We start from the raw sequence: 17,128 nt of genomic DNA on the forward strand, positions 1-17,128 counted from the left end.
TATTTTTGTTTGGATTTTGTAGCTTTGTTTTGTTAGAGAGGCAGGTAATTTAATATTTTAGTTTTTGGTCATCTTTTGACGTAGTAGAGATTTGATAAACAAGATTTTCTTAAACAAGGTTGGTTGATATGTTCATATATATTAAATAAAATAAAACACAAAACCTACTTTCTTGTATGTTACTTTTATTTGCTGCTTTCCTTCTAGTTGTTCTTCTTTCTTTGCTTTATTGCTTTAATTTTATCATAGTTGGTTTACTCTTCTCCTTTTCTTGATTTCTCCTTTCTCTTCTTATGCTTTAGTCTTACAAGCGCACATCGATCTTTGAATAAGGACTTTTTTTTTTTTTTTTTTTTTATGGAGCTTTGTTTAATTTAATTGACTTAAGTAATTTTGAATGAATGAGTGCACAAAAGATTTAAATTATCTCATAATAATATAAAATTGAGTTAGATTGGATAAAATATTCGTGAGGTAACTCAAATCATTTTTTTTATACAGTAAGATACAGGAGGGGTGGGGGCAGTGACGGATCTTAATTGTTTCCTTGGACGGCCAATAATTTATACGGCGTTACATAATTTTACAGTTTAAACAAGACTACAATTAAATAAGCATATGAAGTCATTTACAAATTCAATAATACGGAAGTATAAAAATTAACATTAATGTAATAGTAAAATAAAAAGGTAAAAGCTAACGATCGTCTCAGGGGCGCTGGGTAAGATAACAAAAAGTAGAAATATTGAATAAAAATGAACATTTATTACACTGATCGACGCGTGATTTTGATATGCATTCCTAAATTAATACTCCGTACTACTTTAGTAAATATTTTAAATATTTATTATCTAATGCACTGGGTGTTTGTTAGCACACAAGATCCAAATAAAAATTAAACGAAATATTACTGATGTTTGTTTGCAATTTTAATTGATGCGTTTAATTTTGCTCCCCTGAAAAAAGTGCATTACTTCATCTTTATTGATGAATTGATGGTTTGATGGGTGGATTAAAAGAGAAAGAGGAGTTTTGTGGATAGTGTGTTGTCACTGATTTGTTGGAAATTAGATAGTTATTGTAGTCCTAATTATTTGTCTTTCCTATACACTACTTATGTAAATCGAAAAGTAATAAGTCAGTGTAGTTTAAACCTTTTCATATTATTTTTTCCCCAAACTTATCAGGGGCGAAGACCCATTTAGTCTCTTCAATGATCCGCCCCTGGGTGAGGGTGAGGATTGAACCCTAAACTAAATACAACAAAAGAGCTATGACTTGTGAATAACAATTTTTAAATTTTGCAACATACTATATATGTGTGTATATGTTTCATTTGCTTTATAAGAAGTATTAGTTATTAAAATATTATTCATTTAAGAAGTATTTTTATAACTGTGACCACTATACAAGTCAAACCAGTGTTTTGGCCCAAATTCAAACTCAACTTGTAATCATTTATATTTTTTTTTTATTTTTATCATGCTTGTTGGACCAAGTATAAATTAAGTGGCAAGAGATTTATGTGTTAAAGTGGATGTACATGTGCATATGCATATTAAAGGTAATAATCAACCCTAAAACTTATTTTGGATTATTTATGTTCATAAGAATGAAAATAAAAATAGACATTATATTACTAAATTCAAAATTGCATTCCTACATACAAATAGGAAAACTTTTCAAATTTCGTTATCAATTTTTGTATTTTCTTTGGCTTAGGTTTATGTTATAATTTGGGTTGACTTCCGTCATATCATACATAGGACCATACATGCATGTACTAATATACATAGAAAACTAATTAAGCTACAATTAAGCACACATATAACTTGTACATAGGTGACTAATATAGTGAGACAGTCTTATAAAGTTATAATATAAGACGAATTCACTTTCTTCAATAATAGAGATCACTCATAATTGCAAAATTGATTAATTAATAATAAGGGTCAATCTTATTACTCGTCGTGACTCGTCTCATACAATAATTACTCTTTTATTCGCCATGCTAATGATGCTATACTTGAACGAATATGTAATTCGATGGGGGCAGCTCCAGGAACTTCCTTTATTATGAAATTAAAATGTTGAAGAAAAGAAAAAGCAAGAAAAAAAAATAAAGCCGTTTGGATAACTGATATTTAAAGTTGATCACCCAAAAAATTATAAAATAAAAAAATAAATAAAAACAGAAATATAAAGGTAAAGATTTTATGTGAAAAAAGAAATAAAGAGATAGAGAGAGGGGAGAAGTAAAGTTGGATTCTCTTCTTCTTTGTAAAATAAAAATTCAATGTGACAAAAATACCCTTTAGCTTTTATCAAAGGCCATGTTTGCTTTTTCTCTTTTTATGCTACTTGTACACTAAACCTATATGCTTTAGATCGGAGAGATGATGAAGTTACACTTTATATGATAATACATGAAGAAATAAGGAAAAAATAATTATAAAAAGATGCCGCATGATTTTGATCATATGAGGATCCACATAATAATTGTATAATATATAGTGAATAAATATTATAAAGGTGGTGAAATGTGGTAGACAATAATCATGATGAATAAATGGTGTCACTAAGTAGAATAGTAGTTTCCATGATCATTAGCATTGGATCTTGTGAATTTTTGTTGATGTTTATAGGCATTAAGGTTATGTAATCAATTACTATGAAAAGTTTCATCTTCCATAATTGGATCGATGTATGTAATGTTTATTAATATACAAATACACTCATTGTCTATATTGTATATACGAAGTACAATGTATTTAAATATATTTGTCTATCTTCATATAATACCGAATATACATAATTGTCAATTTGATGATGGAACAATATATACGTACTCTTTTTGAAGTTGTACGTAAAAATAATCTATATGTATATGAGAATTAAAATGATGAAGCTCTTCTAGATAGTTACGTTAACATACATGCATATACATGTATGCACTTTATTGAGGATGTTTTGGCGCAGACTTGCAATGGTAACATTGTATTCAACAAGAATTTTCCATGGGATCAAATCTTTTTTCACTTAGGCTATATATCGAGTTTAATGTAATAGAGTGACGGGAAGAATAAACCGAGGTATTTATAATGTCAGTATAAAAATATTGAGAATTTTGTAATATGACTATTCGAAAATTATACACACATTGTACATATGACACAAGTACCTAAATATGTTAAACGTTTGTAGAACTAGGTACTCCTGAGTCCATAAAAAAACTTTAGTATCCAAAACCTAACAAAAATGAGCAGTTAACCACTATTTGAAGCAGTTATCTTACAATAAAAGGAGTAATCAACATCATATCGATCCCTATTTCCGATCCTAATACAAGTCCCTACATGACATGGAAAGGGTAAATACAGTTAAATAAAATGGTAAACAAGAGAGCAACTAGTTGAAACCAAAATAACACAATTAGTGTTAGTGTTAATAATTGGGGGCCAGAAATTGATATCAAGATTTGAAGATCCAAAATCTTTACTCCACTATAAACAATTGAAGACAACAAGCAAGAAGAAGAGACTACATTAATCAAGCCTAATTTATTTATTTTTTTATTTTTATTTTTATTTTTATTTTACAAGTAATCAAGCCTTTTTTTAACCATCAATACAACAAATTATCATTGTTAATAAATATTTGCATCCCCCATCCATTCGGAAAAAAAAAATAAATAAATTATATATATATATATATATATATATATATATATTTATATATATTTATATTTGCATCCCCCAACTTTTGATCAATTATGATCATATTAACTTTTCTAGAGTTGGTGCAAGTGTAATGTAGTAGTCAATCATATTCTCAAGATATATATTGAAAGTTACTTGAGTTTGCTTCACAATTAACCCACTACTTTAATTGATGATTTATAGCCTTCATTTTGGGACAATTTTTGACGTTTTCAAACTCTAAAAGGAAGAGGCTAAGGTGCTTCTCGTGGATCTCATGAGTTCCGCCAGGAGGCCACTTGGGCGGTTGAAACCATCTATTTTAGCTCTTGATTACCGATGCAATGGAATTATGAAAAGGAGAAAAAAAAAAAAACCAAATAATTGAACCGGCCTCATTCTCGGGACTGGCCTATTCATAAGCTTTTTATGATTCCAAACCAACTTTTATTTTCAAGATATATATTGAAAGTTACTTGAGTTTGCTTCACAATCAACCCGCTACTTTAATTGATGATATATATATATATATATATATATATATATATATATATATATATATATATATATATATATATATAGCCTTCATTTTGGGACAATTTTTGACTTTTTCAAACTCTAAAAGGAAGAGGTTAGGATGCTTCACGTGGATCTATTGAGTTTCTACCGAGAGGCCATTTGAGTGGTTGAAACAATCTATTTTAGCTCTTTTGATTACCAACGCGATGGAATTATGAAAAAAAAAACCAAATAATTGAACCGACCTCATTCTCGGGACTGACCTATTCATAAGCTTTTTATTATTAAAAACCAACTTTTATTACCCTATGAGACATCTCACAGACTCACATGCTCACTTTATTTTGGAAATATTTTTCGAAATTGGTCTAATAGCGTTGATTATAGACTTCAGTTCTGGACAATTTTCGACTTTTTCGGGTCTGTAAAGGAAAGAAGTTAGGGTGCTTCTTATGAACCACACAAGACCTTAGGAAGCCATTTGGGTGGTTCAAACCATCTCTTGTAGCTTGACTACCAATGCAACAAAATTATAAAATAGTATCATAATTTAATCAATCTCATTTTCAGGACTCTTTAGACTTATTGTTAGGCATTTATGGTCCAAACCAACTTTTATAACCCTAGGGGACACACTACACACTTACTTTATTGTCGGAGAAATTTTTGAAGTCGGTCCGAAAGCGTGGATTAGCCTTCATTTTGGAGAATTTTTCGACTTTTTCGGGTTTAAAAATGAAAAAGGTGTGGGTGCTTCCCTTAGACTCCACAAGACTCCAAAAAGTCATTTGGGTGGTTAAACCATCTCTTGTAGTTCATGATTACCAATTCAACAAATTTACGAAATAGACACTAAATTGAACTGAACTTATACTCAGGACATTGTAGATATTGATAGGTTTGTTATGGTTACAAACCAAACTTTAAAATATCACTTGATTTGAATCAATGTATGCACAATACTCATACGTGATACAAGTTACATGCAATTAAAGATCAAGCTACCATGTCCATAGGTGGCCAAATGGATAAATTTGAGCTAATCAACTTTATTACCTTTTGCCCTAGCTAGTTCATCTTAAGTCGGAAACATGTGCCTGCAATGACAGTGAATTGTAAGATGGTAAAAGATGATGATTATTAATATATCATTACATTTGTCTTCTAAAAATGATCAAAATATAATTTTGCAGCCTGAAAATAAGGGTCCATTGATCCATCGGTCCATCCTTAGAACAAAAACTTTAGCTTTTGTTCAATTGTTTTTTCTTTAAGACCTTCTTTGCCCTTTTACAATGGGACCAAACTCTTCAAAATATGTGAAAATTAATTAATTTATTAGTTAATAATTATGGTATTTATATATTTATAATATATGAAAGGAGCTTCTTTAGAAGATGGAATAGTCTTAAAGAGAGGGCTGAAAAAGCAAAAGCAACAAAATTTGCATTGTTTTTGTTCAATACTTTCGATCTTCCACTTGAAAAAGAGAATTCAAAGAAAATAAAAGGAAACTATATGCCTTCTTTTTACATAGAAAAGAGTGATTGTCTTTCATGTTAACTCTCTTCAGAGGGAAAACGAAATTTTACAAAGAAGAATCCATTATCGATGCATGGAGAATTGTGCCATTGTGTTGAGTACAACTCCGCCCGTTTTCAATTGGTAAAAGCTACACCCGATTATATGTAGATTTGCATGTAACGGGTAAAAACACAACTTATTATGAAGCATCGTGCTTTTATTAATAATATGATTTGATTATGTGTTTATGTGGTTTATTTTTCAAATGTTATGTGCTTTTACTTTTATAATGATGTTTATGCTCTTTATGTTACTATTCGTTTTTGATTGCTGGCTAAACATTTATAATTAACTTTGACCAAAAAAAAATAAAAAATATAAATTAATCAATAAAAAATTAGTATAACGGTAGTCATTTTAAACTACTATAGAATTTTCATAATAGTTTTAGCATTATAAATTACTTGTAGTACATACACGACAACACAAAAATCTTTAGCAGATTACACCATTTTATAATTTTATCTATTCTGAAATATGTCGAAATTTTATAATGCTATAGTAAACTACAATACAGCATGTTTAACATATAACACCATGACCAGAATAAGTAATGATATTAATTTCTTCAACTTCGGATTTTTTTTGTAACATTTACACTAAAATATCATATGTTGAACAGGTTACTGTACTATGATTAGTAGATTCCTACTAGACACTAATCAGCTAATCAGCAATTTGATTGCCTACTTAAAAGAAAGTCCAAGGAATTATAGGAAATAATGGACGAGGGAGCTCTATGGGCACGTGAGGCAAACACATACAATGAATTTCTTCTACGTTCTTTTCATCGTACCAGGACATATGTCACATCTTCTTGTTGCAACTGGATGCTGCCCTCATTCTTCTTTCTTTCAGACAATTCGAGCAAGCAGCTGATCAAAGTGCGATGATGTTCACGAATTTCCTCTTAGCAAATGCCAACCACCATTTGTTTGGTGTCCCATTATGTCGATAAGCAACACCCAGTAGTCTCCCACTCGTCTCTTCTCTTATCTGCTTCAGGTAATTTCTGAATAACACTGTTAAGGGAAAAAAAAAAGGTTTAATTGCTCTGTTGCTCAATGTCATGAAATGGAGGGCAACTGGACATCAGTTCAACATGATATATCAAGGATGATATCTGAGGAATAGAGCAGCAGTAATACACTATGTAACCCAGACTCTTCTTTTCACGGGCTCAGGCAACCCATGTCAGATCCTCAACACTCTGATATGGGTGTGGATACTTGACAAGTCATTTTGCACCAAAACGAAAGGAATTAATTTAAGCATGACTGTAGGATATAAACATTTTTATACCATAGTACCATACCAATATTACCAATACCCAAGTCCGAGTAAGTTAGGTGATACATTACAAGTTGATATTGTTTTATTGACAATCTCCAATGCTGTTAGAACATAAAATGCCTACTTCATGACATCTGATATCAAAATGACAAAGCAAATCAGGTACTCAACAAATTTCATGTACCCTTGACCAGGTCATTCACAGGATGAAGACAACATAAGCACTAAAAACTGAAATTGGACCTCAACAAATGCCTTTTGGATTATTGAAGCTAACACGGCTGTGAATCCTAATTTTACACAAGTGCATTTTGGGCTGTCAAGAATGAAGTTAATATGGCACTAAACCTGGAACTTGTCCTTCAGACATGCATTTTCAAAGGGTAAATTGGATCGTCATAAATCCAATTTGTAAAAACATGCTGCAATCGTGTAGGAAACAAATGGTTCACAAAAGCAGATTACACATCAAAAGATGCAAGTTTACATATTAACCATAGAAGGATAACGAAAATTTACGTGCTTCCTGCTGCGATTTAGGAGGCGTAAATAAACCAGGGAAAGGAAACCCAGACTCTCCAGGGACTGGAACATCCTCAAGACCCAAGTTTATGATTGCCTTGGTACCTTCAGCCAATGTTCTGCATCCCTCAAGCCTCTTCAAAGCAACATTGATATAGTAAGTCAAGTAGATAAGTAGCTTGTCAGCAGAGCTCTTTATGTCAAAATTCCTGAAGAAGACATTAGCGCGGAAAAAGGTAATTGCTTCATCAACGATATCAGTACTTTCTGCACAACCAAGTTTGCACAACACACATTGATCAATAACAGGAGAAATTAGTTTGTAGAATTCATTTACGGAGTACATTAAATGGTTCAAAGGAATGGTGATTACTGATTAGCCTAACCTTGATCAGAAATTGGTGCAGGACCCTTGATATGGCTTTTCAACGCAAGTAGTGGACAACCACAAGCTTTTGTTACGCCTTCCTCATCAACAAAACTAGAGTGGTAAACCTATGATCATAGCCACAACTTAATTAATTCTGCTAGCATCAAAAGCTTGGAAACAAATCAATTCGAAGTTCAAACTACAATGAATTTGCCTTAAATCCCTTGATTGTATTCTAAAGATTAGAAAAACCCAACTCCAAAACTACGTTCCACAAACTCAACTACATAATGTACATGTCTAGGTGTTCGAATTACGCATTTTCCAAAGAATTTGCAGGTCAACAACACGAAAGTTTCCAAGTGTATCGAGTATCCAACACAAATAATTAAGGTAAAACAGACAAAGCACATAACATTGTATTGGAATTTAAAGATTTCGACATAAAAATCATATCAAATAGGTGAATACCATAATCAGAACAGAAAATTCAATTGGAAAATTCTTGCATTATATAGCTAAGGAAAGCACATTTACATACAAAATCCCAGATCAAAAGCAATCCCTGAAGATCTAAAATAAGTAATTTAACAAGTTCAATTCAAGCATGTTTCAATTTCATTCAAATAACATCATAATTGTATAAACAAGAAAATTCCCATCTTTACACCTAAATCCAATGTCATACAAATTTAATTAAACAAAAATAAACTCAAGTAAATAAAAGGGTGTTAATTTTTCTCACCATAACGAGCTTCGGACCTCAATGTTGCAGAAATTTAGCCTTGCAAAGATCTGGGCACAAGAGATTTTAATCACAAATTTGATTCTACAAACATCAAACTAAAGATATATCAGACAATGGGAAACATGAAATGTTAACATTTTTATATAACTAACAAGAAATTTAAGGAAGGATGAGAACATTTTACCCGAATTAAAACTTCGAATTATATTGGGGTTTTGAGTTCTTCCTTATTTCCCACTGATGAGAGCTGATTTCATCGATTTCAGCGATTGTTAGGTGGTTCGAGTTTTTTTAGTGCTAGTTATACGACGTCGTTTAGGAGGACCACAAGTTCCACAACCAACCATATTATTTTCATTTTATAACTATGATTAGGTGATTCGTTTAATTAATACGCTTGAACATGAAAAAGTAAAACATAAGAAGGCTCGAACACGTATAAATCGAACACAAAAAGGCTCGAACACGTTTATTTGTTCAAAACAAAACTATTACATTCAATTTTAATACTTCTTAATAAGGTCACCAAGTTCATTAGAAGTGTTAATTTTTTAAACTAATACCAATGTCACATACATAAACTTTGCCTCAATATAACAACGACATGAATATATGAGTTCGTTGATGAGCTCAATTACTATAACATTCATTCGAAAAAAGAGAAAAAGAAACTCGATCAAACGAGCCAAGCCCGAGCTCAAACATATTAAGCACTAATTATTATATGAAACGAATTTGAACAAAATTTAAAGCTCAAACTGAAGTTCAGATATTTGAAATGATGGTGAAGGGATAACTACCTAGTAAAAACTACTATACGAATGAGACAATTCTGTTTGCACCAAATGTTAACTGAATAAAAGAATAACTAGATGAGAGAAATTCAAGGGAAGATGAAATACAATCAATATGCCTAAATCAAAGTAGAAAGATGTCAAATTTCACCTATACTTCTATACTTCACATAGGAAGTAACTCAGGAATCAAGTCAGTACTGCTGCTACTACTACTACTACTGCTGCTGTTGCTATTGAGCACGACGACATGTCCACTCGAATCAATATCCAGAATAACTGAATCACCTTCTTGGATTTCACTCGCAAGCATCTTCTCAGCCATGCTATCCTCCAAGAGACTCATGATAGCTCTTCTCAGCGGTCTTGCTCCATAACTTGGATTATATCCATCGTTCACCACTCTATCTTTGAATCTCTCAGTCACTTGAATATCGATGCCTTTAAGTTGTAGCCGTTTGGAAACTTCTTTCAGCATGATATCTGCAATCTCCTTGACTTCCAACTTTGTAAGCTGCCTGAACACAATCATATCGTCTAACCTATTCAAAAACTCTGGCTTAAAGTACTGCTTAAGCTCCTCGACCACCAAAGTCTTTATCCTGTTATAACTGCTATCTTGTTCGTCGTACGTCAGATCAAATCCCATACTGCGGCCACCTTTCTCAATTACACTACTTCCAACATTTGAGGTCATAATCATCAGGGTATTTTTAAAATTTACGGTCTTGCCTTTGCTATCGGTTAGCCTTCCGTCTTCGAGAATCTGCAACATCATGTTAAACACATCAGGATGAGCCTTTTCAATTTCATCGAAGAGCACCAATGTATAAGGGCGACGCCTCACAGCCTCAGTAAGCTGCCCACCCTCAGAGTAACCCACATAACCTGGGGGTGAACCGATCAACTTAGAAACCGTGTGTCTCTCCATGAACTCACTCATATCAAGGCGGACCATGGCTTCTTCAGAACCGAAGTAGTAAGCAGCTAAAGCTTTCGCAAGTTCTGACTTTCCTACACCAGTTGGACCGGAAAAGATGAAGCTGGCAATTGGACGGTCAGGATCCTTTAGGCCAACGCGAGAACGCCGAATTGCACGGCTGATGGCTTTGACAGCTTCGTCTTGACCTATTACACGACCATGGAGATTGTCTTCCATTTTGAGAAGACGGCTTGATTCGTCAGCTGAAACTTTCTGAACTGGTATACCTGTCCAAGAGAAAACAATTTCCCTAATCTCTGCGTCTGTCACAACTGCTCCAACGTAGTCCACATTTGCCTCTTTCTGTTCCTTGTCTTGGCTTATGAGTGCAGATATTTGTACCTTCAGTTCTAGTTCTTGGTCACGTAGCTCACCAGCCTGCATATGGCAGTTTGTAAAACTGTTTAGCAAGAACACCACATATCACTGGCAAAGCACAAAAAGTCAGGCATTTTGCAGCACTATGTACTGAGAGAGTGGAAGGATCTACAAGTCTACAACTCAAAGCCTCAAAGAAACAGACCCGCCCACAGAAAAAGGAAGCTTCATACAATTCATAGTCAACCATAGCAGACAGACAAATAGACCTGACAACAACTCACCTGACCCGAACCAAACCCAACATAAAGGTCATAAACTGATTTGAATTTTTAAAAGACCACTAAAATGTCAGATTGTCTAAAAATTGAGATCGACCAACCCGACCTATAAATAGCAGAATTTTGTTCATAACCAAATAACCAGAACGCTACCTTCTAGTGAAGTGACTATGTTTAGAATAGAAGGATTAGCTAGTAATTAGGAGAGTAATTCAGATAGTAGATGCATTTATAAGCCTCTTTGGTCATTCCTAAATTCCAAGCAATATTATACTGAGGTTTCTGTATCCATCTTTTTAGATCCATACAGTATGCAAAATTCTTGTATCTCAGGGTTAGGACACCATTAAAATGGTTTAAAGACAAGGTCATATAAGCAGGGGAAATTGTACAGACATGAGTTCATGAAAACAAAATTATGAAAGGACAGTAGCAAATTCTTGAATTCAAATCATAACTTTCTGGCGACCATTATAAAAGAGCACACAGATTTACTAATCTTAAGGGATCATGAAAGTGTGATACAGGTGCTACAATTTACAAGAATGAATAAAAAGGAGTATATATCAGTAAACAAAACCCTTTACCTTCTCAAAATCTTGGTTGCGGACAGCAGTATCTTTCTCGTTTACAATCTGAGTGACCTGCTTCTCAAGTTCTCTTACTCCTTCAGGAAACTGGAAGATGGGAGAAACAATTAAGGCCCCAACATATAAGTTTCAAGCCCAAAACTTTGGAAGTATAAATTCATACCTCAGCATGGCGCAACCGCACATGAGCACCAGCTTCATCAATAAGATCGATAGCTTTATCAGGAAGAAACCTATCACTGTGGAATATACAGATACATCAGAACAAATTACAAATGACTACAGCATTAGAAAGGAAAAGAGCAGAAATATAAGAAGAAATGTATCTTATAAAAGTTTATTGTCAAACATGAAACTTTATTTGTCTTCATTTTCCTCCTGAGAGTTGGGAGGGCTATGAAAGAAAGAAGTAACAAAGCTCCAGAAACTGTGGACTGTAGGAAAGGAAAACCAAAATCAGCATGGTTTCACTGATCTTTATGAGTGAGCCTAAGTAAAAAGTGGATCATATTTCTCAAGACGAATCTTAAAGTATATAGGTTGCTTGATACCAACTAGCTACTATGGGTAAACAAAGAAGATTCCAGAGTTGGGGCAGATTGCCAACCTATGAAAGAAAGAATTGTTTAATCTGAAGCAAAATGGAATGAAAGTGAATTATTATTACACAGCTATGAGTAGTTTATGAGTAGTACTATTAGGATCACATCATAAGCAACCTACCCTTCCACCCCATAGATAAAAAGCATATGTAACCTGATTACTTGACAAAGTGGTACAGTAACTACGCATCAACTGGCTTACACTTGTTTTCAGAACATTGATCGGCTACAAGACAATCTATAAGAGATGGATGATAGGCAATTTGTAAGGGAGCTGAGCAAAAATAAGGAAAGAATACATGCCTGATGTACCGGGATGACAGTTCTGCTGCTGCAATTAATGCTTCGTCTGTATAGGAGAGCTTGTGGTGAATCTCATATCGCTCACGGAGCCCTCTGAGGATCTGTATTGCTTCGTCTACAGTGGGCTCAGGCACTTCAACAGGCTGAAATCTTCTCTCTAATGCTGGGTCCTTCTCAATGTGTTGCCTGTATTCATCAAGCGTTGTGGCCCCAATGCACTGTAATTCACCCCTTGCAAGAGCTGGTTTTAACATGTTAGCAGCATCTATTGCTCCTTCTGCTGCCCCAGCCCCAACCAAAGTATGCACTTCATCGATAAAAAGAATTAGGTTATCTGATTCTTTGACTTCTTCCATTATCTTTTGCAGTCTACTCTCAAACTCTCCACGATATTTAGTTCCAGAAACAAGACGACTCAAATCAAGAGTAATAACCTGAAAGCAAAAAATGAGTTATAACCTGAAAGCAAAAGATGAGTCCTAAACATCTATAACTGGGATGATTACTTGTAGATTCAATTCAAAGAGTGGACTCTGTAAGAAACAATTTTTATTTTCATAGTAGTATGTTGCAAAGCAATATCAGCCCATGCTATGATAGAATAGGATAAATTCATAAACAGGTTGTTGAGTTGAATAATACAAGAAGAAAAAAATTATTGCACACAGAATTGCTCCTTAATCCATGTGATTTTGCTGCAATATAAAGTGGCTTGCTCACCAAAATTCTATGAGCATATTAAACAAACAAGCATGGAGTATTCACTACATATCTCCTAGAATTCTAGTTCTTTTTTCATAGACATCCTCTCTAAAAGGGTAGACAGGAGCAGGTATGCCCCCATCTTCTCTATTAGCTAATAGAAAAGCAAGAATAAATATAATTGCACTATCTTTTCAATGTATAAGCTATCCACAAACACTATTAATGCATACAACTATTAAGAGTGACTTGCTATTGTAAAAGACTTGGTAGATTATAAATATACATGGAAATATTAAAATTGGAACATCACTTTAAATGTGCTCACTACTTTGAAAGGTCGTTCACAATATGCAATACATACCTGCTTTCCCTCGAGTGTTTCTGGAACATCACCAAGAGAAATTTTCAGAGCCAGACCTTCTGCGATAGCTGTTTTACCAACACCTGGTTCTCCAACGAGGCACGGGTTATTTTTTGTACGACGACTCAATATTTGGATGACACGATCTATTTGTTTTTGCCTTCCAACTACAGGATCTAATTTTCCCTTTACAAATAGAAGAGATTCAGTTAAAAAACAATGCACATACTACATAAAGATATAGTAGTATATTAATTCAGTTTCTGATAGTCATCAATAAGTGTTCCAGCACATATTTCCAGCCACCAAAGAATAAAAGAGAAAGGACTACAAGGGTTGTGCATACCTCTTCCGCCACCTTTGTTAAATTTGTGCCATATTCTTCCAATGTGAGCATACCAGCACCTGATTTTCCACCTACCTGGACAGGCTCCTTTTCCTCACCCATCATGCTTATAATCTATTTAAAACATGGAAAATGTCACTTGCATGAACAGAAAGCTTATGAAAACTCTTTACACACGCAAATTAATCATCATAGATATAAAAAATTACAATTACTAACCTGTTTGCGGATTTCTTTTGCATCAACACTTAGATTATCAAGGACACGGGCAGCTATACCCTCACCTTCACTAAGCAATCCCAATAGCAAGTGTTCCGCACCAATATAATGTTGACCTTCAGCATACAAAAAAAGGCACACAAATGAATCTCAACCTTAGAGGCACACTAATGAATCTCCCCAATCTTAGAGGCAGAACTTTAACTTTGGATGTATACAAAATACTTGAGAGACTGCTATACAATAAGTGTATGCAAAATGCAATATCATATAACCACCATTTTTCTCCTAAGAACTACAGCTTCAATAAACAACTATCAATAGCAAAGTCTTACCAAATTTCCGTGCCTCTTCCAATGATAACTCCAAGACATGCTTAGCACGAGGACTAAACGGAATTTCAATGGGAACAAATGCACCACCTCTTCCAACAAGCTTCTCAACTTCCAAACGCGCAATTTTCAAGGTAATACCCGCGGATTTCAGAACCTTGGCAGCAATGCTGGACCCTTCACCAACAAGTCCCAACAAGATTTGCTCAGTGCCAACAACATTATGACTTAATCTCCTCGTTTCCTCTTGAGCAACCAGTATAACTTTAATCGCCTTGTCAGTAAAACGATCAAACACTGCAGTAATTACACCCCTCCTTGGTTTCTCTCTACGAACTAACACCGCATCTTTCATTTTAGACTCTAAACCTACAGTCCAAGAGCTTCCCATAAACCCAAAATCTACAGTCCTAGAGTTTCCCATAAACCCAAAGTCTACAGTCCTAGGGCTTCCCAAAAAAGGGGTACTCACTTGTAGCTTGGGTAAAGCTTGACTTCTTAATCTAGGGTATTGAATATGTGCTGTCATTCTAACAGATGAATTCATCATCCTGTTACCCAGAAGTTTCTCATTTCTTCTTTGATGGTTTAATGAAACAGGTATCTTAAGCAAGTGAGGTGCAGAAATAGTATCCATTCTTTTAATCTGGATTCAACAAGAATTCTGCATTCAGTACAATTGAACCAACCAAGATAAGCACAATCATCAAATAAATTCAACAGTTTAACACTTGAACCAATAAAACTGATTAAAGAAAAACTCACTCGTTCATTCATTATTTCATTCAATTATACTACACACAATCCAACACAATACTATAAATAGCATCATCATAATAATCTTAAAGAAGAGTATAACTCTAAAACCCATCAAGATTATCATCCAAAAAATTTAAACAATTAAGTTAACACTAGTTACTATTGAATACTGATTAACCCAATAATCTAAACCCCAGAAAACCCAGAAAATTTGCTAATAAACCCAGTAATTACAACAACAGCAGCAACAACAACAACCCAGAAAATTAACGAAAGATAGAAGATTACTGTTTAATAAAGATGGGAATTTGCCGGCAGAAGAGATGCTAAGCGCAGGAACAAAGACTCTGAAAGTAGAGAAGTGAAAGAGAAAATTGCGTATTTTTCAATTTGCTATTGTTTATTTTCATGAAAGATTTAAGGTTAAAGATTGAGATTTAAGGGCCCATTAATGTGCTTTTTGGCCAAGTTTCCACCTGAAGCCCGCAAATTCGACTAGGATTGGTATAGAACAAACAAGAAGATTTTGAGGTGGGGTTGTATTTTTTGCCCTTTTTTGTCTATATTAATTTTTGTTGGAGAATTCTATTTTTAGTATGGGAAAATCCAATTTTGTGGTTGTTTCCACGTATGGAATAGAGTACAATTAAGCGCATAGCTGCTATTTATTTGGGATGCATATGTCATATAGGATGGCTAACTAGTAAATTTACTTAATTTTTGTGATTTTTTATTGCTTCAGTGGTATTTTTAATGTACTATTATATTTACAGTGATATTTTTAATGTACTATTATGTATTTTATACTACTAAAGTATAAGTTGTTTTAGTAGTACTATTTATAGCCATTATATGTAACAGAGGTACAATATTTGTACCACTAAGAAAAAAAAGTAAAAAATTCACCACTCTATTATCTTATAGCTGCTATTTACTTGCCATGTAAATAGCAGCTATGCGCCAATACTTAACCTATGGGATACTACACTAGTTTCGATTATTTGTGGGTGATTATGTGTATTTCCTTCGTCTTTTAAATATTGTTTTGCTCGACTTTTATTTTGCATACACGTTATAAATTATAAATATATTCATTTTAATACGCATTTTATGTGATTATGTTTTTTTTTTTTGTTGATTGATTGAAACTATGTCAAAGCTCATAAAGTTTGACTCGAAAATTAATGACGCAAGTATAAAAGAGTATACGGAAATTGTGGAGAGATTGTTATATACACCCGGGTGCACTGCACACCCATGAGCATTTTGCTATCATTTTGATGATTGATTTTCATTTAATTATCAAATGAAGAGCAAAAACTAATTTTGTGTTAGTTAGGTGCTAAGTACAGCCGGGTGTGTATAAAATATTTCAGAAATTGTGCTCTAGACCTCTAGTAGATGATTTTTTTTCTAATTGTTATTAGTTTTTGAAACAATATTATTTTTTTTGTTAAATTGCATAATAATTGCAACTCGTACTTAAGCAATAGTTAATCATCGCTCTCCAGATCACATTTTGGATCACTGGTGTTTGGGTCCAATTTAGTCAAAATTGGGCCTGAGCACTAAATGATCCAATTAAAAGCCCAAGGTCAAGGTTCAACTCTCCAATTGCTCACAAGTCAAAAGTCAGCCCACAAAGTAAGCCAATTGGGCTAAAGCCCAACCTCTCCAAATATGATGAGGTATAAAAGCCATCATATTAACACATTCAAAAGGACATCACATAATCACACATACATTCACATTCCAATTCATATGCTCATTCTTGCATTCAGAATTATTCCACAAAAGCCTCA

General features: G+C 33.7%; 2 protein-coding genes across 5 annotated transcripts; both read right to left on the bottom strand.

Annotated features, from left to right (window-relative positions):
* Positions 1-6,135: 6,135 nt before the first annotated feature.
* On the bottom strand, positions 6,136-9,026 carry LOC110708022 (actin-related protein 2/3 complex subunit 3-like). Of its 3 annotated transcripts, none has more exons than XM_021886122.1 (5): positions 8,919-9,026; positions 8,732-8,781; positions 8,003-8,111; positions 7,614-7,883; positions 6,136-6,823 (listed from the first exon to the last, which is right to left on the bottom strand). In XM_021886122.1, exons 2-5 carry the CDS (start codon positions 8,732-8,734, stop codon positions 6,681-6,683), a joined length of 525 nt encoding a protein of 174 aa, XP_021741814.1. In that variant the 5' UTR covers positions 8,735-8,781; positions 8,919-9,026; the 3' UTR covers positions 6,136-6,680. The 3 variants fall into 3 exon arrangements, with proteins under 3 accessions (XP_021741814.1, XP_021741812.1, XP_021741813.1); XM_021886120.1 differs by having other exon boundaries at positions 8,732-8,815; positions 8,919-9,021; XM_021886121.1 differs by having other exon boundaries at positions 8,732-8,829; positions 8,919-9,018.
* Positions 9,027-9,428: 402 nt separating this feature from the next.
* LOC110708020 (ATP-dependent Clp protease ATP-binding subunit ClpA homolog, chloroplastic-like) lies at positions 9,429-16,850 on the bottom strand. Of its 2 annotated transcripts, none has more exons than XM_021886119.1 (9): positions 15,615-16,850; positions 14,571-15,213; positions 14,236-14,351; positions 14,017-14,130; positions 13,671-13,856; positions 12,605-13,038; positions 11,863-11,938; positions 11,697-11,786; positions 9,429-10,888 (listed from the first exon to the last, which is right to left on the bottom strand). In XM_021886119.1, the coding sequence occupies exons 2-9, from the start codon at positions 15,202-15,204 to the stop codon at positions 9,695-9,697; spliced, it is 2,844 nt and encodes a 947-aa protein (XP_021741811.1). In that variant the 5' UTR covers positions 15,205-15,213; positions 15,615-16,850; the 3' UTR covers positions 9,429-9,694. The 2 variants fall into 2 exon arrangements, with proteins under 2 accessions (XP_021741811.1, XP_021741810.1); XM_021886118.1 differs by having other exon boundaries at positions 14,571-15,231.
* Between the last annotated feature and the right edge of the window lie 278 nt (positions 16,851-17,128).

The sequence above is a fragment of the Chenopodium quinoa genome, unplaced genomic scaffold, assembly GCF_001683475.1.
Source record: "Chenopodium quinoa cultivar QQ74 unplaced genomic scaffold, ASM168347v1, whole genome shotgun sequence".
NCBI classification, from domain to species: domain Eukaryota; kingdom Viridiplantae; phylum Streptophyta; class Magnoliopsida; order Caryophyllales; family Amaranthaceae; genus Chenopodium; species Chenopodium quinoa.